At 39.6% G+C, this 21,438-nt stretch overlaps 2 protein-coding genes across 8 annotated transcripts in view; one reads left to right on the top strand and one right to left on the bottom strand.

Moving 5' to 3' along the window:
- The first annotated feature begins 11,262 nt into the window (after positions 1-11,262).
- LOC118877099 (putative inorganic phosphate cotransporter) overlaps positions 11,263-21,438 on the top strand; it is a 128,955-nt gene continuing 118,779 nt past the window's right edge. For 5 of the 6 annotated variants that reach the window (XR_011603722.1, XM_065863929.2, XM_070994856.1 and 2 more), the window contains exon 1: positions 11,270-11,397. Coding sequence is in view for 5 of the 6 variants with exons in the window: in XM_065863929.2 (XP_065720001.2) it covers positions 11,379-11,397 (19 nt within the window). In the remaining variant the exon portion in view is untranslated. Of the gene's footprint in view, positions 11,398-17,501; positions 17,631-21,438 lie in introns of all 6 variants that reach the window. The other variant, XM_070994857.1, reaches the window with a different exon arrangement.
- LOC139352583 (uncharacterized) lies at positions 18,541-19,561 on the bottom strand. 2 transcript variants are annotated; one of them, XM_070995222.1, is made up of 2 exons: positions 19,321-19,561; positions 18,541-19,234 (listed from the first exon to the last, which is right to left on the bottom strand). In XM_070995222.1, exon 2 carries the CDS (start codon positions 19,184-19,186, stop codon positions 18,734-18,736), a length of 453 nt encoding a protein of 150 aa, XP_070851323.1. In that variant the 5' UTR covers positions 19,187-19,234; positions 19,321-19,561; the 3' UTR covers positions 18,541-18,733. The 2 variants fall into 2 exon arrangements, with proteins under 2 accessions (XP_070851323.1, XP_070851325.1); XM_070995224.1 differs by having other exon boundaries at positions 18,541-19,226.

The raw sequence follows: 21,438 nt of genomic DNA, 5'->3' as shown, positions 1-21,438 counted from the left end.
CGCCTACAATTTTCATGCTAGAAAAAAACTTTTAAATACCTATCGATTGACCCATAAAAAAGTTTGCCACGCCCACTCTAACGCCCATTACGCTTAAGTCTGCCTACCGCCCACATAACCATATATTGAGATCGCGGGTAGGTGGCGCATTTCAATCTCGCTTTGCTGCTTGCATCTCCCTTTGGTCCTTTTAGCTGAGTAACGGGTATTTGATAGTGGAGATATAGCGCTCTTCCTTGTTTTTAACTTCCTTTGGACGGACACTTTATAAATTTTTTTAGACCTTGCAAAAGGTTTTCAAATTTGTAAGAAGTCAAGTCATGCAGGTATCCCATTTCTCGGACCAACTCGCAGAAATTTAGCAAATTTTGGACTTTATATGAAATGTTTTTTGCACCGTACATTTCTGCAATGTGCTTACCAGATGTTCAAAAATGCTTTGTAACACGTTCAAATGTTGTGAGTGATCGGTTTTGGTTAGTAACGCTCTATATCCGCAATGTATTAAAAGTATGTGGAAATAATATTTGTAAGGTATTAAATCTTTTAGAAATACAATTTAAGTGTACAAAATAAATAATCTTAACTTTGTGGCCTTTCACCTGCTTAATTCACCTAAGTTTCTTGGGTTTCTATTGAATTCAAACGGAATAAAGTCATAGAACGGTTATTAACTTCATGTATGTATTTTGTCGTTACTAAGTTTCAAGTTTATGCTGCTATTATTTATTATCATTTTAATAATTTTTTTGGTGATTACCAAAACAAGAAGGTGCATGGGGTCTAGAGGGAATTAAGTAATCATGCCAATTCCTAAAGATTCGAGCGATATTTCTTTGTCAAGAAAATATTTTCGGTGATGGTCTACCTGTTTTCTGGGTGCATAGTCTTCATCACTAGTTTTTTTTACACCGCCTAATCGAGTGCCAACCTGAGGTAATGCACTAATGATAGGCCGTATGACTTTTAAAGCCACAAACCAGGGTTTCGCTGGGCGTCACAAAGGAAGGCATTGCAATTCAGCTTAATATTCCTCAACTCTAGCTGAATTCCGTCCATTTTAATACATTTCAATTCGTTGACAAAATCTGCTAAGAAAGTGTTTATATTATTGGGTTTTTTATAAAGAAATGTACCAATTAGAAAGACTTCGCTGTTTTTAACAATATGACCTTTTGTAAAAAGGCAAACCGTCTATGCCCACATCCATCGAGAGCTTCGTAATATTGTCAAATAAATTTTTATTATTTTGTACGAGGGCAGTCCGATACGTACTTAGCCTCACCGCCCGAAGGTGTCACTATCGCAAGAGAAGTTTACTATCGTGTAGTACATTCTCGTAGACGGCTACTGTCGAAAGTTCAGCCGAATCGGACTCGTAGTTTTGTTTTGACTGCGTGTGGAATCGGACGTGTCCGCGGATTTTAGAAAAATGGAGAAAGATCAATATCAGTCTGCGATTCGACTCTTGTTTTTGGAAGGGAAATCGTGCAGCGAAATCAAAGAACTCTTGGATGCTGTGTACGGTGACTCTCCTCCTTCGATGGCGACCGAGTTTAACGAGTTTCAACGTGGTCGCACGTCGGTTTTTGATGAGCCACGCCCAGGTGCCCCGAAAACGGCTACCACGGAGGATAACGTGACAAAAATCCTCGATGTCGTATTGGCAAACCGCCGATTTAAGATACGCGAGATAGCTGAGACAGTAGGCATATCAAAAGACCGCGTGGGTCATATCCTGCATGAAATTTTGGGCATGACAAAGCTGTCGGCGCGATGGGTGCAGCGTTTGCTCACTCCGGACAACAAACGCAACCGTGAGACCACTTCAGAGCAGTGTTTGACGCTGTTTAAGCGCAGTCCGAAAGAGTTTCTGCGTCGTTTCGTGACCGTCGACGAAACATGGATCCACTGGTACACACCAGAGACCAAGGAACAGTCGAAACAGTGGACTTCACCCGGCGAACCTGCTCCGAAGAAGGTGAAGACTTTCCCATCGGCCGGAAAGAAAAAAGTACTCTTCTATCATGACAACGCACCGGCTCAGACTTCCGCCCTCGCCAAGGCCAAATTGGTCGAATTGGGCTAAGAACTGCTACCCTATCCACCATATACTCCAGATTTGGCCCCGTGTGACTTATTTTTGTTTCCAAACTTGAAAAAGTCACTCGCTGGACAGAAACTTGCGTCGAATGATGAGGTCGTCGCCGCCACAGAGGCCTATTTTGCAGACCTCGAGAAAACGTATTTTTCAGACGGGTTAAAGAAGTTGGAGCATCGGTGGGTCAAGTGTATCGAGCTAAAAGGAAATTATGTTGAGAAATAAATTGCCACTTTTCCAAAATGTTTGTTTTTCTTTTGGAGGGTAAGTATTTATCGGACCACCCTCGTATGTAATTCTGTATGCCCAAGTGTTTTTGGCTTTAAAACAGCATAGCTTCTACAAAGCCCGGAGCGTTGACTCCTTAAGCTTTGATGCCAAACAATCAAAATCACTTTTTTCCGTGTTACTAACTGGATATATCGTAGTCGTGATGCGTTAGATTTGAGCGCGCAATACAAAAACAACAAAAATTTTGGAAATCTATCGCATCACCATCTTACGGCAAAGGTGCGTGTGATGACCTAGGCGGCACAGTTAAAAGGTTAGCCGCCAGAGCTAGTCTGCAAAGAGTAACTAACCCAATACAAACGCCCTGGGAGTTATTCGAATGGGCATCAAAGTCACTACCAAATATAAAAGTACAATTTTGAAAATAAGCGGAATATGCTGTTGAAGACAAAAAGTAGGAAAAAAGATTCCAAAAAACGATGACTGTTAAAGGCACTTTATCCTTTCACAGCTTTATACCAAAAACCCAAAAATTAGCTATAGCTATTCGTAACAAGAAAAATCGACTTGTGTTAAAATAATTACATAATAAATGTAGTAAATATATTTTAAAAAAACCTATAATAACCAATAAAATTAAAAACTTCGAATTGGCAATATAAATAATTATTTGATTTTAATTAAATATATTTCCTTTTTTATTTAGCAATTATCAACAGATTGTTAAATAACTCAGAAATACAATACAAAGAAATTAAAAATTTTATTTGTTTAAAAAAATTTATTTTAAAAGTAGAGGTTTCAGGGGACTTTGTGCAAAAGACATGAAATCAATCGGATAACTACAGATGGAGATATAGACTTGCAAACAGAGGGTACTTTTTGAAAACTACCTTTTTTTTTACAAACTTTAAAAAATTCGAACTAAAAAATTAATATTTTTTCGGCCAAATACTGATACACGTGTTTACTTATTTTCCGAAAAGTATACGTAAAAAAAGTTTCAGGCAAATCAAAAGTGTGAAATTTGTTTTCTTGCCAGATCCGTTCGGTTTGTAAAAGAACGGAGAAGTGAAAATCTACTGTGATTGTCCGATCGTTACGAGTTATACATTTATCAAAAGGTATCGCAAAAAATAAAAGGATTGCATACCAAGACGGTGAAAATGTAAAAGAGAAAATTTAGATAAATTGACCTGCTTCGTGTGCACAACTTCATTAGTCTGGTTGTATTCTCACTTAAAATATGCGTCGAATGACACCTGAAGAAGAAGAACTTCTCAAAATGAACATTTTATTTTGTATGTCACCTTGTCCCAAAACGTATTTTAGTATCCTGAAATTCCTAGACAATGTTATGTTAATATAAGAAACTTCATTTCTAGTTCATTTAGTTTGGCGGCCTTTCGTTTTGTACGCCTTTTTAACATGATTTGTTTAAATAAAACCGTTTAAAAATTATGTGCAAAAGTTGTTTATATTTAAAACAACTAGCCCTTCAGATTCCTCAACTCTTTTTGTAAAAAGTCCCGTTTTGAAGTTATTATTATAGTACATTTGAGGGCGTTAAAGTGGGCGGGGCCAAATTTTGTTATCGGAAAATGTTGTTCCGTTTGGAAAACCTCGATGCTATTTTTCGTTTAGCACCGCCAGTATATGGCTTTGTGTATTTAAAATTTTTCTTGATCCGTCATAATTTTATCTATTTCTTTTTATTTCATCCATTTGGCTCTCGTTAGTTTTGGGCTCAAGCTCCGGTGTATTCTGAAATTTAATCAAAGGAATGTAAAATTGGAGTGAAAACTAATATATCTTTGCAAGGCATACACACATGTTTATATTTATTTAATCTTAAGGAACTATTTCTATTGTTACGTGGGCATATTAGTGCCCGAGTCCTGATAAGGACTTGGGCCGAGGGAGAGGCGTCCGGTTTTCCAAGAAAGCGTGTGCTCCTCTGCCAATACAGTTCGCACTGGCGCCTGTGTCCAGTAATGCGAGTATCTCTTCTCCATCGACCTTCGTTTTAGCAAAGAAACGGTTGTCATTTTGCACGCTCACTACTGTGTCCACCACCTTTTGCTTGAGCCGGCGGTAGTCTGCTCGGGCATCATATAATCTTAGTATTTTTCGCGTTGTCCGTGTCTTGCTGTCTGCATCTTCCAAGCCATTGAAGATACGTTCACGAGCATGTTCGTACTCCCTCTCTCGTTGTTCTAGGCTCTTATGAGGGGAGATTTGGTTGGGCTTCCGTGTGTTTACCGGAAAGGGTTGGTCCTGGTCCGCCCGGCTGTCCCGGTCTTGCCTGACGGACTCCGCGCAAAAGCCGCTGGGTTAGCATCTGCATCCGTCCCGACTTTCTCGCAGAACCTGCAGGTGGCATCGTGGAATTTGATAGGGCAGGATTCTTCCTTCGAAGGATGCTTCCTGTAGAAGTCTGCTCCTTTGCCACACTTATAACACACCAGCGCGTGTAATGGGCCTCGGCATCCTTGTCCATCCTCGTAACGCCCTCGCGTATCTTTCCGCTGCCGGTTGAATTCTTCCACCGTGACCGCGTCCGGCAAGTCCTCCAGTGTCTGGAATTCCTCTATTTCGTTAATTGCAGCTCGGCTGCGCATGTTCCTTCCTGTGTTTCTCAGCCAGCGATCAACTCTGAGACCCTTTCTTTTGAGCTCCGCTAATGAGGTGATTGGGGATGTTAGTAGTAATCCCCCCATCTGGTAGTTCATGTTATCCTTTAAGAGCTCCACGAATTCATCTTCAGCGATTTTGTGCTTGAGCTTGAAATGCAGGTTATGCATATCCGAGACATAATCGCTAAAGGTTTCGTGTGGCCCTTGCTTGCGTTCCATCAATTCTTTGACTTTCATAAGGTCACTTCCGGTAGTGGAAAATGCCCGTCTCATTTCTTGGGTCAATGAGTAGTAGTCAAAGTCGTAATCCTCTGCCTTGTCTTCCATAAGCTGCCAATATCATTTCGTGGCTGCACCTGCCAGCAGAAGATGGAATTCACGAAAGACTTGTTGACGGCTGAGGTCATACAATTCTTGTAGTCGGTCCACGCGGAATAGGAAACTCTCAACTGTCATGCCGCGTCCGCTTCCATCGAACTTTAGGTTCCATCTGTCCAATCTGACATCTTTTGGTCGCGGTCCTTGGAATGATGAGTTCCGATCGATCTCTGGATGCAATTGGTGACTCGACTCCCTCTCGTTCGTTCTGAACTGCCTGTGTGATGGGGTGTCCATCCGCCTGGGTGTTCTTAGCCGGTGCATCTGGCTATTGAGCATGTCCTGTGTTACCGGTTCCAGAGGCGGGGTCTCTTGGTATCTCAAAAAACTGTCCGTTGGATTCGGGGCAGTACGGGGCGGCGAAGGCAGTCCCTTCTGTTCGGGTCTCCTGGCTGTCGGAGACTGCATTTCTGTTATCTGGGCTTTCAGCGCTTCTATCTGGGCACTCATTCCACGCTGCATTTCATTGCTTTGCCTCAAGAGCTCCATCAATCTTTGTTCACGTCGCTCGGCAGCCTCTAAGTTGTCCTCCTCGTGCCTCTGAAATTGGGGAAGCATACTTGATCTTCCTTTCGGTGGTCCTAGGGGTAGATTCTCCCCTCCGGCGGCTCCTTCCATTTCAGAATATTGGTCCAGGTTGTTTTCTTCAGACAGGGTATCTACCTGTCCTGGCTGATCCTGTGCGCGCTCCCACGGCTCTCTTTCAGGTGAATCTCCTAGCCTTGGCGCGCTTGCACTGCGGGGTTGGTGATTGTCTCCGCGCGTTGTTGCTCGGGTCACTCTTCCGGTGCTGGGTTGGAATAAGACCTTCTTCTTGGCCCCCTTCATTTATACGATTGGACCTTCTTTAAAGGCCTCCGCTTTCTTTTTATAGATTGTCACTTTGTGCGGATTAATACACGCACTAAAATTTGTCTTCACTTGTTTTTTTTTTTTTGCGTTTTGGTATAAAAGGTTCACGTGATTCTTTTCAAAACACCCGGTCAGCGACGTATCCGCTGAATAAGTCGACAATAAAAATGTTTATAAACTGGGGGTGCTTCTCTCTGCTTCTCAAGTTTCTCTTCGGTCAAGAACCGTCCGATATTTAAGCCCCAAACAAAAACAAATAAATTTCCCTAACTAGGGGTGTTAGCCGCTTCTACACAACGCGGTTCCGCTAAGCTAACATGCCCTTACTTTCCCTTTTTCTAGACATCCCAAATGTTCCAAACGGAATGGCTGTGTCTAGATAAGGAATCTGTCCAAAAACCCCCTCCCGCCAGTCGTCGGAAAACAAGTTATTTTGACCGATCATTCTGGGGCTCCACAACCGTCTCCTATTTCTCTGGACTCGAACCAAGCAAACGACCTGACCAACTAGCCTAATACGTTGTGGGGCGTCGGCCAGAGAAACTAAAAATCGTCCACCACCCAAATATGTCAAGGGAAACAGCAAAGACTCGAACCAAGCAAACGACCGGACCAATGCCTAGTACGTTGTAGGGCGTCGGCTTTGCGTTTCCTGTCAGTTCCCCCACCCCCATTCTGTCCTGGATCGACAAACGAACAGTAGACCCGCACCGCAACTGCTAAATGCGTTACCTTAATGCTTGCGCTCATGCTCTTTCTGGACTCGAACCAATTCAAACGACCGGGCAAATGCGTAGTACGTCGTGTGGCGTCGGCCAGAAAGCACCTATAAATTGTATTTACGTTAATTTTAACAAGTAGTCGTCGACACTTAGTTACAGGTTAGTTATAAAAAATGATAACTCATAGTTCTTGATTTAAGGAAGTTCTGGTAAATTTGTCCATGAACAAAACAGAGAATTTTTAAGGTTAAAAACATTTCAAAGTCAGGCCTCTATTCTGCGACAAAGTTCTGATTGAGCGGCCGCTCGACACTGACAGTCACAGAAGTTGGGGACTTTAAAGTTACTAATTTAAAGACAAAAACAAATAAGTAGGTGCACATTTAAAATTATTTAAGTTCCCCTGCTCTATAAAACAGTCAAGTTACTCATGGCAAACAAAGATGAAAGCTTTGCCATCCCTAGGTACATCCACACCGATACCGCAGGCATCAAGATTGTGGACCGTGGTAAAATTCCTTAAGGAACATGAAATGTCCTTCGTTGGGCGCCAATTCTGTTACGTGGGCATATTAGTGCCCGAGTCCTGATAAGGACTTGGGCCGAGGGAGAGGCGTCCGATGTTCAGGCACCATTTGCCGGCATAAGCTACGTCGTATTTGGGTCGTGGGATCTTGGTAAGCCTCTCTCCTCTCCAACATAACGAGAATAAATATTAAAAGTGCCTGGAAAAATAATAATAGTCATCAAGTTCGTCAGTCATCAGTCCACACTGCCCAACAAGCTTAGCTGTCGCTTGATCGCAATACGATCGGGCTGTGTGTTGGCCATATTCCCTCCCCTTCACACATTCGTGTGCCAATGGATCGTCGCGGGCCGCGCAATACGATCCCCTATTGTCAAGGTTGTCCGTCGAAAGTTATGTCATTGTTCTTGACCTACTTCACTCCTCGCGTCAGCACACCCCCTTTGTTAGAGTTCTAGCACACCATGGTTTTGAATTCTTTTTCACATTATAAATTTATTAAATAATATTTATGTCGGCGTGTGCCGGTGTTGAATAACATAATATTGGTTAATTCATATAGGGATTAAATTAATTGACAATTATTGTATTAGCGGAGAGTATCGATTTGACCACCTGTGAAGGTGCACACATCAGCAAAATGCTGACTATTCACGACTGCAAACGTCGCTCAGAGGGCTCTTGCAATTGTCATACAATTACAAGGCTGATACTGGCCGCTGAAAAATTAACATTTAATTATTATGTATAAAAAAAGGTATAAAAAGAAAAGTATATCTAAATGATTATATATATGAAACAATTATTATATGTGGATATTATATATTATTACATGTATTCCTAACAGATTAATTCTTTGTCTTAACTAGGAAAGTATTAACATTGCCCAAAAACCAGACGGTTTCCAGACGGGAAAGAACAATGACCGTTGGAACGGTAGAGATAATGATAGCTTTTTCGGTCTTATTACAGTGGGCAAGTGGAGAAAAATCTAGACGGAAGGTCTCAATATATAAGTATTTCAATTCATTCACTGTTATTGGTAGGGTCGCTTTTGATAACAAGTATAAAATTCTTACGTTAAATTGTGGATCAGTGTCTATTGTTTTTGCTAAAGCTTCTGATGTAATCATGGTGCACGGATATATATATATATGTATGTATGAGAAAAGGAACCGTGTTCCGACAAACTTACCCTCTTTTTAATCCTGGGCTTTGGGAGATTTTATAATTGGTTTATATACATATATACGTGCAAGACTTGAAGGCGGTTTACAAAAACAAAACACAAAAATTACGTTACACAAAAAAATAACACTATCGCTGTATAGATATGTATGTATGTATGCATCGTATGCGAGTTCCACTGAGGCACACGTCAGTTCCAATGCTCGGGCTGGGCTGGCCGGTGCAGCTCCACTTTCTTGTTCAGCGTATGTAATTGGGGGTTCTGTTTACACTTGCATTCAGAAATGCATGTACTCGCAAATTGTTTTTGATTGTTTTGGCGATTCACTTTTTTGTTTATAATATTGGAGTGCAATTTATTTATTATTATTTGTATTGTTTCTATTGTCTTTTTGCTGCTTTTATTGTCTTTTTGGTGGTTTCACTTCACTGTATCGGCTCGGCTTATGCTCCAATATGGGTCACCACTTTCTCCAGGGTGTGATGTTGGTCGCGGCGTCTCTGAACAGAGCGCTTGTACATCTTTACAACCTTAAGGAGCACTATAACCAGGAGTAGTCCAACGATGAGCTTCATGGTCTTGTTGACATCCTGAATATCATCTTGGTGGTCAACGATCTCTACTGTGTTAATCACATTGGCGGTGCTGCCGGCCACTTTAGACGTTTTGCTACCCATCTTGGGGTCCTTAGGCCATTCACTTGGTTCACTAGTTATTTTCGTCCTTCGGGATTTTGCTGGTTGACTTCCTCCAGATTGTGGTCGATCGCAGGACCGGTTATCGGGACTTTCTCCTGGGTGAAGTTGATCCTAGGGAAACGTCAAGACATCCTTCTGGACACCAGCCTTCTTCCAGTCGTGGTCTGTGTTGACGGGAGTTGCACTTCTAGACCACCGTCATGGAGAGATCAGAACAATTTTTGTCTTTCTCCATTTGGCTGGGGTCTTTTATACCGGACTAGAGCTTTCGCTAGCCCCCATATTGGATGAATTAACTAGGTGTTCCCACCTAGGGGTACTGTTTCTCCATTTCCCCTATTTTAGGAGTCAATGGCCGGCTGGTGCACTTTGCCACCTTACTGGATTACGGTTACGAGCAGGTCGATCGTGGTCGTTGTTCTGGCCACGCGACACCCATGAGTTGTCGAATTGTTTTTGCTGTTTTGCTTTTATCAATCGCAGTGTGGTTAGTCATTACGGCCCCTACCCTCAACTAATGGCAGTTGTTTTGCCGGGGTTAATCTTGGTATGGGGAAGGGCGTACGTAACACTATATCTAACATTTTATTTCAATATCAAAAATCCGGATCTATACTTGACTTTGCCCGTTGGTCCTCCTTTTGCTACCAATTTCCTACTGAAAAAAGGTCAATGCTATAATCAATACCTTTCACAGTGTAAAGACTACTTTCGCACCGATCCAAAACAATTTTTCTCTTTTGTTAACTCTAAACGAAAATCTAACGCATTTCCTATGTCCCTTCGCTGATGTTAACTGAAATGTATTAGTCTCGTTTGCCACGCCCACTCTAACGCCCACAAAATATTTTTGGTGATGGTCTACATATTTTCTGATCGCTAGTCTTCATTACTATTGTTTGACCCCGAAAAGACCAAAATTCAGTATTGTTGCCTATACGAGAGCCAACCTGCGTACATTATATACAGCAATGATAGCCCTTATGATTTTTTAAGCCACAAATCATGGCTTTAGCTGGGGCATCACAAATGAAATCATTGCAATTCAGCTAAATATTCCTCAACCCTAGCTGAATGCCGTCCATCTTAATACATTTCAATTCGTTGGCGAAATCATAACGGCTAACTAGTCGAGGTACCCGGCCATAGCGTTCTTCCTTATCTAAGCTACGGACCTGGGAACATTTTTGTAGTATTAAACCGATTGATATGGATAAAATTCAAAGGGTCAAAGTTCCTAGCCTTATGCTAAAGAAATGATTTACATTTCGATGGAAAGATAGAACTAAGATCTAAACACTTTACGTTGACATAATTGCTCTTAAAAATCTCTGCAATACCGTAGCTAAATTTAGTTATTGAGTAAAGGTTTTCCGAGATTTCTTTAAAAACTGGTCGATTCTGAAAGCACCCTCAGAACTTGTAAGAATTTGATAATCCCCAACTTTTGACGTATTACACATTATCAAGAATAATAATATTTTAGATAGTATCCGCAGTGATAATCATTGGTAAAGACTTCATAGGCTCACAAAACTTTTTAATTTATTTTAGTTTCCATTTCAGCAATTTTGCAGCCGGTAGTATAAATTAATTCAACTAAAAACACAAATTTGTAACTTAGTAATAATTTTATTCACATGTACACTCAAAATACACATTTTGCAAATGTTTGCTTAACATATGGCAACCGAACTTTAAGAGATACAATTGAGAGTAAAACCATTAAATGACTGGCACATAAGGCGATGTCTGATGTTTGTTTATAGTGGCAGCTTGTCGACAATATCAAGTTTTTAATTCGGCAATTAGCACCCAGTTATCGCTTTAAGTAATCTGCATTTTGATAAAACTTATAAAACAGAGCCTCAATCTTTATGTCTAATTGCAGTTGTATACGGTATTGGGTAGAGCTTTAACTTTTACGTCCAAACGAATTTTATTTATCAACACGGTTGGAAGTGAGTGGGGGCTGTCAGCCTGTCTGTTTTTTGAAACCGGCCGAGACGTAATTTCTAATTTATCTAAAAGGGAAAACAATTAGTATGAGCATCGATTTAAAAGGTAAATAAATTTATAAGCGAAAAACAGAAAAAAAGAGCGAACTGTTACTATGAACAAAGGAAATATATGGATATATATTAAATGGTTCTGGGTGCTTAAACAATGAAGAACAAGAAAGAAAGCTAACTTCGGCAAGCCGAAGTTTGTATATCCCTGCAGTTATGACTATTCAATTTAAAAATACAAAAAATGATATTCCCAATAGTATAAGATAATATGTCAAAAAACACCGAAAATATAATTTGTTTCATGTTTTTTTCCCACCAATTTTTCGATCGTTCCCATGGTAGCTATACGATAAAGTCGTCCGATTTTAATAAAATAAAATTCAATATTTAGCGATTATTAAAAAATGTTATTTTCAAGCGTGTTAAAAAACACCAAAGACCAAAACACCCATTATAATTTGCGATTATTTTAATGGGAACTATAAGATACAGTTATCCGATCCGGCTGGTTCCGATTAATACACTACCTGCAAAAGAAATAAGACTTTTGGGAAAGTTTCAGCCCGATAGCTTTAAAACTGAGAGACTAGTTTTAGTAGAAACGAACGGACAGACGGATATGGCTAGATCGACTCGTCTAGTGATGCTGATCAAGAAAAAATATACTTTATACTATGAGCTTTCTGTAAAACTTAGAAAAAAATAAAATCAATTACAAATAATATAAAAATAAATGAAAGGGTAAAATAATTATTTCATTATTTCGCGATGATTTGTTTCATATTATTTTCCCACCATTTTTCCAATCTTTCCTATGGCAGCTATATGATATAGTCGCCCGATTTTGATAAAATTAAATTAAAAATTCGAAATTAATTAAAAAATGATATTTCCAAGCTTACTTAAACACCAGAGATATAATTTTTTAATTTTTTTTTCCGTTTATATGGGAGCTATAAGATATAGTTGTCCAATCCGGGTTGTTCCGACTTGTATACTACCTTCAAAAGAAAGAAAACTTTTGGGAAAATTTCAGCCCGCTAGCTTTAAAACTAAGAGACTAGCTTGCGTAAAACGGACGGACAGAAGAGACGGACACGGACATTTATTAAATTTAAAAATACAAAAAATGATATTCCCAATAGTATACATATATGTCACAAAACACGGAAGCTATAATTTGTTTCATATAATTTTCCCACCAATTTTCCGATCGTTCCTATGGCAGCTATATTATATGGTCGTCCGATTTTCATAAAATTAAATTCGAAATTCAGAACTAATTAAAAAATGGTATTTCCAGGCGTAGAAGGTTATATGTTAAAAAACACCGAAGCTATACTATGTTTCATATTATTTTCCCACCTATTTTCCGATCGTTCCTATGGCAGCTAGATGATGAAGTCGTCCGATTTTGATAAAATTTAATTCGAAATTCAAAACTAATTAAAAAATGTTATTTCCAAGCTAAGGAGGTTATATGTTAAAAAACGCCACAGATATAATTTTTTTGAATTATTTTTCCGATTATTCCTATAGGAGCTATATGATATAGTTGTCCGATCCGGTTGGTTCCGACTTATATACTACCTGCAAAAGATATAAGACTTTTGAAAAAGTTTCAGCCTGATTGCTTTAAAACTGAGAGACCAGTTTGCGTAGAAACGGACGGACGGACGTGGCTAGATCGACTCGTCTTGTCATGCTGATCAAAAATATATACATATATACATACTTTATGGGGTCCGAAACGTCTCCTTCACTGCGTTGCAAGCTTCTGACTGAAATAATACTACCCCCTGCAAGGGTATAACTAGAAAGGAAGCTAGCTTTGGCAAGTCGAAGTTTCTATACCTTTGCAGCTCGTTACCGTGGGAGCATTGTATGTACAAAGCTTTCCGATTTTAGGAAAACTAAATCTAGCCTTCAGTTCTGCAGTAGGGACGCGGTGACATGACTCAAGGCTAAAAGCTTTTTTGTTATTTTTGTGTGCCTAAAACGCTGTGCCGCTGTTGAAATCGGCGCAGCGTAGAGGACTGCCTACGAAAACGATCAAGCAACAAAGAGATGCAGATACTTGGGGGTTCCCCCTCTTTCTTTGTCTTACAATCTGCCTGCACTCGGCGCTCTCAGAGACAAATTTCGGCCGGTCCGTTATTTTTTTTGCGTCTCTCCGTTATGTTCGGCTAGCGACTAACATGTTGGGGGAAACATTTTCGTGGAGCAGTGACATGTGAATGACCTACTATTTTAAGAGCATTATTGTATATCGAAAAAAAGTCAAATATTTGCTTATAAAAGTAAGTTATTTGATTATAGTAAAATTCAGGAAATTGAATTTAGTTATAATGTTATGTTTACGTATTATACATTTTTATTAAAATATACATTTTTAGTTCAGTTATAGAAATTTAATCCGTTAATATTTATTTAAATATTTAAAACATTCTAGTATTAACATTTTAAAAAAATTCATATAGTTATATTACTTAAATATTATATAATCGGATATTTTTCGTTTTAAAAAGGGTATAGTTGCAGTGGTCGCGCCAACAGCGAAGATAAAACCAAAGACATCAAGTAAAGGGGTGAGGAAGAAGACTTGGTGCATTCTGTTTCTGTTATTGAAAGTGAAGCAAGCCATTTACATAAATTGTACGCAGCAGATTTACTTTTTACGTTTTAAATTCTTTTTCTAGCAATGAAATCTGATATTTTTTTCAATACAATAATTATAGTTCAAATTGCAAGGAAATATTTAATGTTTCCTAAAAACTTTTGACTTACTCTTGCCCTAGTGGGTATTTGAACCGGGGTCCTCTCACATCAGAGGCAGACGCCTTACCCGTTAGGCCATCGCACCATGTAACGAGTGAGCGTGTAAGTTCAAGTTATAAGTATCGCATCGGACTCTCGAGCGGAAGACCCCAAATCGATTCCCACTGTGGAGAAACTATAAGTCTGTTTTTATATGTAACAGGCAGAAGGCTGCGTTTCCGACCCCATAAAGTGTATATATTCTTGATCAGGATCACTAGCCGAATCGATCTAGCCATGTCCGTCTGTCCGTCTGTCTGTCCGGATGAACGCTGAGATCTTGGAAACTATGCGAGCTAGGCTATTGAGATTTGGCGTGCAGATTCCTGAGCTTCTTACGCAGCGCAAGTTTGTTTCAGTAGAGTGCCACGCCCACTCTAACGCCCACAAACCGCCCAAAATTGTGGCTCCTACAGTTGTGATGCTAGATATAAAATTTTAACTGAAATGTATTGGTCTCGTCAATACCTATCGATTGGTCCAAAAAAAATTTGCCACGCCCACTCTAACGCCCATAACGCTTAAATCTGTATACCGCCGGTAGGAGGCGCATTTTAATCTCGCTTTGCTACTTGCTTATCTCTATTTAGCTGAGTAACGGGTATCTGATAGTCAAGGTACTCGACTATAGCGTTCTTCCTTGTTAACTTACTAAGTTAACTTCCTTTCTTGTTTTTAGTGTAGTACAATATTATTAGCGAGATTATTAAAAATAAACAAATTCTATTAATATCATGAGAAAAATTTAACTTTTTTTTTTTAGATACCCAATTTTTAACGCATATGTATATTGCCTAAAATGTTCAATTTTAATATAATTCGGCTCAGTTCTTTAAATAGTACCTTTAATAATTGATTAATACGATGACCTAAAATATTCAGCCATTCGTGACCTAAAAAGTAGTGCAAAAGTCAAAAAATTGAAATTTTTAGGCAGTGCATGATGACCTACAAATTAACTCTTAGTCCACTTTACATTTTTTAGGCCACGCATGACCAAAAATTTTGCTCATTATTTTTCTGCGTGTAAATTAATAAATTGTTGGAAAAATACACACAAAATAAGCAGTATATTAATTTGAACATATAGTACACACATGCAGAAAAAATAAATCTACGTCTTGTCGTTCAAGTTTTCCCTAAACAATTTGGGCTTGAGTTTGACAGATGTTATTTTAACAGTGGCCTGTTAAGTTTTGTAACATAACATTTTGATCTATTATTAATTCGATAAAATCAACTTTTCGTAATTTTGAATACTTGTCAAAAAGAATAATGCCAAAAAAACAGGTCAATTTCCCCATAGTGCTATGGTCGGTACCGCTACAGGTCTTATCAAGAGAGCCGTCGACAAATTAGCCTCTATTAGTACCTCTACCAACGGGGGAGTATGTTCGCATCAGACCGCCAGCGCCTAGTCAGGTGCTCGTAGATGTACCGACCGCACCTGCAGCGCCCTCGTGCGATCTTACCTCTTTGCCTCTCTCTTCGCTTTGTACCTCGTTAAATCTATCGCGTTATCTGTTAAGTCAAACAACTTGTAAGCAAATTCATATAAGTACATCACGATGACAATTATTCGGCTACGACAGTGTAGCTCCGAACTTTTTTATAAACACGGAATATATATGTCGGAGAGGAGGTAATTCAGTCTTTCGTTAGGCATGATACTTTAAGGTGTGACCATGGGTAAAACTGGTACATACCAGTTCTGGTATGATGGGGACTCAGTTTGCGAACTGAGGTTTTGTGTGGCTTCGTTGCGTTGCTAGGTCTGGTCGCTCCCTTTTTCTTTTCGTCCTGAGCTATAAGGTGGTGTACAATTGAGGACTGCTAAAAGGTTAGTTATTATGTGCAACAAAGGCAACGAAGACTCGCTGCATCAGCTAGAACTCAATATGGAGCAACAACAAGCAATCGACCAAGCGACTAATGAGAACCTGCATGGAGTAGGCTCCAATTTTCAGACATATATTTAATTGAAACTATCGTGCATTTAATTTTGATGTATAACCATATGGGTGGAAAATTCGTTGCTTCCCCGTAGACACCAACAATTTTAAATTTTCTCAAATAAAAGTCTTTTCTATGGAATTCATTATTTAAATTTTATTAATTTTACGTTTTTATACCCGTTACTCGAAGAGTAAAAGGGTATACTAGATTCGTCGGAAAGTATGTAACAGGCAGAAGGAAGCGTTTCCGACCCCATAAAGTATATATATTCTTGATCAGGATCACTAGCCGAGTCGATCTAGCCATGTCCGTCTGTCCGTCTGTCCGGATGAACGCTGAGATCTCGGAAACTATAAGAGCTAGGCTATTGAAATTTGGCATGCAGATTCCTAAATCTAGTATTTTCGGTCTTGAAAATTCGTGCTCGAAAGTAGTATTTTGTTTTCGGGTTCTGTATTTTCCATGATTGGTGAAGTTTTGACACCGAAAGTCCTTGATTCAAGCACGAAATACTGAATTTTTTTCTGAGTGCATATATTAATCTCGTTTTGCTGCTTGCATATTTATACCCGTTACTCGTAGAGTAAAAGGGTATACTAGATTCGTCGGAAAGTATGTAACAGGCAGAAGGAAGCGTTTCCGACCCCACAAAGTATATATATTCTTGATCAGGATCACTAGCCGAGTCGATCTAGCCATGTCCGTCTGTCCGTCTGTCCGTCTGTCCGTCTGTCCGTCTGTCTGTCCGTCCGGATGAACGCTGAGATCTCGGAAACTATGGGAGCTAGGCTATTGAGATTTGGCGTGCAGATTCCTAAGCTTCTTACGCAGCGCAAGTTTGTTTCAGCACAGTGCCACGCCCACTCCAACGCCCACAAACCGCCCAAAACTGTGGCTCCTACAGTTTTGATGCTAGAATAAAAATTTTAACTGAAAGGTATTGTTCTCATCAATACCTATCGATTGACCCAAAAAAAAGTTTGCCACGCCCACTTTAACGCCCACAAACCGCAAAAACCTGTGACGCCCACAATTTTCATGCTAGATAAAAAATTTTAACTGAAATGTATTGGTCTCGTCGATACCTATCGATTGATGAAATTTGCCACGCCCACTCTAACGCCCATAACGCTTAAATCTGTATACCGCCGGTAGGTGGCGCATTTTAATCTCGCTTTGCTGCTTGCATATCTCCATATAGCTGAGTAACGGGTATCTGATAGCCGAGGTACTCGACTATAGCGTTCTTCCTTGTTTTATCTTTCTTTGGTCCCCTTAGCTGAGTAACGGGGATCTGATAGTCGAGGTACTCGACTATAACGTTCTTCCTTATTTTTGTTTCCGAGGTTAGCAATTAATTTTTTCACCCTATCATCTTTTGAGGCCAACAACTTTGACGGACAAAACGGAAGATCATGGAAACGATATGGATATATCAAGTCTACTTATAAAAAATATCAATATTTACTATCAATTGAATTACTATGAATATCAAAATTGTTTATAAACGTGGTAAGCATCCAATTTATGTTTTTATATGGCAGATATTGTGACATTACCAATCATATAAATTATTCGCATCCACATATATTAGGGATGACGTTCCTTTAGATGAATCATAATCTGATAAATGTAAAATATGATCACTGTGGACGGCCGCCCACGTAGTGACGAAGCGCACCAGCAGGGTGTGCAAAGGCAACTACTATATAAACACGAAAAAATGAAAATCTACTGTGATTGTCCGATTGTTCCGAGTGATATAAGGATAGGATATTGGTTTGGGAGAAAGAAGAGTGAAAGTGGAAAAGTAAAAATATCGAAACTTTGATCTATTGGGGCCGGTGGGGATAAATACCACCCGCTATTAACCTACTTTTGTTCTCACTTAAAATATGCGCCGAATGACAACCAAACTGTCAAAATCGGGTGCTCCGTTCAAAAGTAATACGCAAAACAAGATCTTTTGGGACTTCTCAAACGTTATTTTAGAGTGAAAAACTTTAGATTAGTTCTACCATTTTTGGAAAAACTAGCTAGTTTGGCGAGAGAACAGCTATAAATAGCTAAATTTTAAACACCCGTAACTTGTGAACTGCGAAAGCTACAGGCTTGCGCTATTGTCGTTAGAAAAGGTATTTTGAAATACTTGGTAACATAATTTGTGTTAATACTAACGGGTAAAAATTATGGGCAAAAGTTTTTTTTTCTACCGTTTAAAAATTATGAGTAAAAGTTTTTCTTATTTAGATTTTTTTGGACTTTTTTCTGATTTCTCAAAAACGGCTCTAACGATTTCAAATTACATTTTAAAGTAAGGATTCCTCAACTTTTCATATATCAACTTTTGTGACGAAAATGTATTTTACAATCTACTAAATAAATATAATTTCTTAATATATTTACATTCAATCATATACAATTCATATACAATCTACTAAATAAATACAATTTCTTAATTTTTTTACATTCGGCAGCTGCTATTTAATATGCTTGGGTTTAGCTGTACAACTTTTATTAAGCGTGCCGAATGTAAAAAAATAAGAGATTTTATTTATTAAGTAGATCGTATAATACATTTTCGACACAAAAGGTGATATCAGAACTTTTTTTTGCTAAAGATACGATCGATATCGTGATGAATAGATTTGTTTGATTAGAAGTAGACTCTCGCAAAAATATCGCGTCCCGGCAGTGGTAACGGTGGTTACTGCGATGCCGGAGCACAGGCGATGCGGGAACTGCGCTGGATTGAATCCAAAGAATTCTGTGAAGCCGGGTAAAGCTGTGTGTCCTGTGAAGCTAGATGAAGCAGAGTATTCTGTGAAGCTGACGATCCTGTGAAGCTGGGTGAAGCTGAGTATCCTGTGAAGCTGGATGAAGCTGAGTATCCTGCGAGGCCGGAAGAAGCTGAGTATCCTGTGAAGCTCGATGAAGCTGACGATCCTGTGAAGCTGGATGAAGCTGAGTGTCCTGTGAAGCTGGATGAAGCTGTGAATCCTGTGAAGCTGGATTAAGCTGACGATCCTGTGACGCTGGATGAAGAAGCGTATCCTGTGAAGCTGCATGAAGCTGAGTATCCTGTCAATCTGGATGAAGCTGTGGGACCTGCGAAGCTGGATTAACTTGAGTATTTTGTGAAGCTGGATGAGCTATTGTTTCCAGGGCGGGTGGATGTAGTGAACTTAAGGGGTCTTCTTACCAGTCAGAGGTTCTGTTTTTGGTGGCAAGGGGGTTGCTAAAGTGTGATCTTTTGTTGGTAAAGGATCACTTCGGGGTCACCAATGTTTGCGCCTAACCGAAGTAGACACTCGCAAGACGATCGCGTCGCGGCAATGGTAACGATGGTTACTGCGCAGAGGTTGAGCTAACGTGGTTAGCTGCTAGTTGAGATAGTGTATTACGAGCCCTATTCCCAGAGGTAGGAAGTAGAACCTCGGAGTTATGAGTTGCGTTGATAACAGATTTGTTCTTCATTTGATACATGTTTATATACTACTTGGAACACGGAAGTTTAGTGTAATGATTAATGAAATAAGCTATATTCTAAAGTGGGTCAGGGAATTTTGATTATGGTAGCAATTGCATAGTTGGCTCGGCTGACACTGCAAAAGGTGCTGACTGCATGGGCGGGTCAGTGTGCCGTTAGCCGGTGAGACGGTGAGTTAGTGAGGCATATAATATGCTGATCAGCAATTCTCATCTGCAGTGGGTGCTACTAAGCGCCTGGTACTGTTCCCAACTTGGCTACTGCTTGATTTGTTGGGTGCTGATCATGTTCAGCACTCTTGGGTACGAACAAGTTTAATATTAGTTAATTATACCCGTTACTCGTAGAGTAAAAGGGTATACTAGATTCGTCGGAAAGTATGTAACAGGAAGAAGGAAGCGTTTCCGACCCCATAAAGTATATATATTCTTGATCAGGATCACTAGCCGAGTCGATCTAGCCATATCCGTCTGTCCGTCTGTCTGTCTGTCTGTCCGGATGAACGCTGAGATCTCTGAAACTATGAGAGCTAGGCTATTGAGATTTGGCGTACAGATTCCTGAGCTTCTTACGCAGCACAAGTTTGTTTCAGTAGACTGCCACGCCCACTCTAACGCCCACAAACCGCCCAAAACTGTAACTCCTACAGTTTTGATGCTAGACAGAAAATTTTAACTGAAATGTATTGTTCTCATCAATACCTATCGATTGACTTAAAAAAAGTTTGCCACGCCCACTTAAACGTCCACAAACCGCGAAAATCTGTGACGCCCACAATTTGCATGCTAGATAAAAAATTTTAACTGAAATGTATTGGTGTCGTCAATACCTATCGATTGATCCAAAAATAAATTTGCCACGCCCACTCTAACGCCCATAACGCTTAAATCTGTCTACCGCCGGTAGATGGCGCATTTTAATTTCGCTTTGCTGCTTGCATATCTCCATTTCCCTTTGAGTAACGGGTATCTGATAGTCGAGGTACTCGACTATAGCGTTCTTCCTTGTTTTCTTTATTAATATTAATTCGCGGTGCACAGGTAATGGCAAAAACAGTTGACTTTTATAAAAACAGATGGATATCTGCTGATGTTTCATGTCGTCCGGCTGACTCGATTATCTTCGTCACTATGCTGTTCCTCCCTATCTGTTGTTACTGCTGTTCAGCTGTTACCGCTGTTCTGCTGTTAGCGCTGTTCTGTTGTTACCCAATGCTCCTTTAGTGTAACAACTTGCCTACTCCCTACTACCCGCATCGAATACTGTTTTGATGAACCTATACATATCAATATCTCAGAGCAATTCATGTTACATATTTGTAGTTTCTAACATTGCCTCCCAAAACCAGAAGTTGCATAATATCGAGCACATTTTTCGACATTTTTGAAAGATGTCAGTTAAAAGGAACACATCAGTCAATTAATTTAAGTCCAAATCATCTCAAGACATTTAATTTTCTTTAAAACTGAAATCTAACAAGGAAGAACGCTATAGTCGAATACCTCGCCTATCAGATACCCGTTACTCAGCTAAATAGAGATATGCAAGTAGCAAAACGAGATTAAAATGCGCCACCTACCAGCGGTATACAGATTTAAGCGTTATGGGCGTTAGAGTGGGCGTGGCACATTCGCGTAACAAACTTGCGCTGCGTATAAGGCTACGGAATCTAAATCTGAAATCCCAATTCTCTATCTTTGATAGTTTCCAATATATCCACGTTCATATTTACGATTTTTTGAAGTTTGTGGGCGGTTTATGGGCGTTAGGGTGGGCGTGGCAAACTTTTTTTGAATCAATCGATAGGTATTGATGAGAACATTACATTTC

This window comes from Drosophila suzukii, chromosome 2R (assembly GCF_043229965.1).
Source record: "Drosophila suzukii chromosome 2R, CBGP_Dsuzu_IsoJpt1.0, whole genome shotgun sequence".
Taxonomy (NCBI): Eukaryota; Metazoa; Arthropoda; class Insecta; order Diptera; family Drosophilidae; genus Drosophila; species Drosophila suzukii.
Note: the sequence above shows the minus strand (reverse complement) of the source record. Positions and strands in the feature narration are given on the sequence as shown.

What these genes read in the sequence shown, in the direction of transcription:
- LOC139352583 (XM_070995222.1), bottom strand. Translation starts at nt 19,186, where the DNA reads ATGCAGCTTCACAGGATACGCTTCTTCATCCAGCGTCACAGGATCGTC.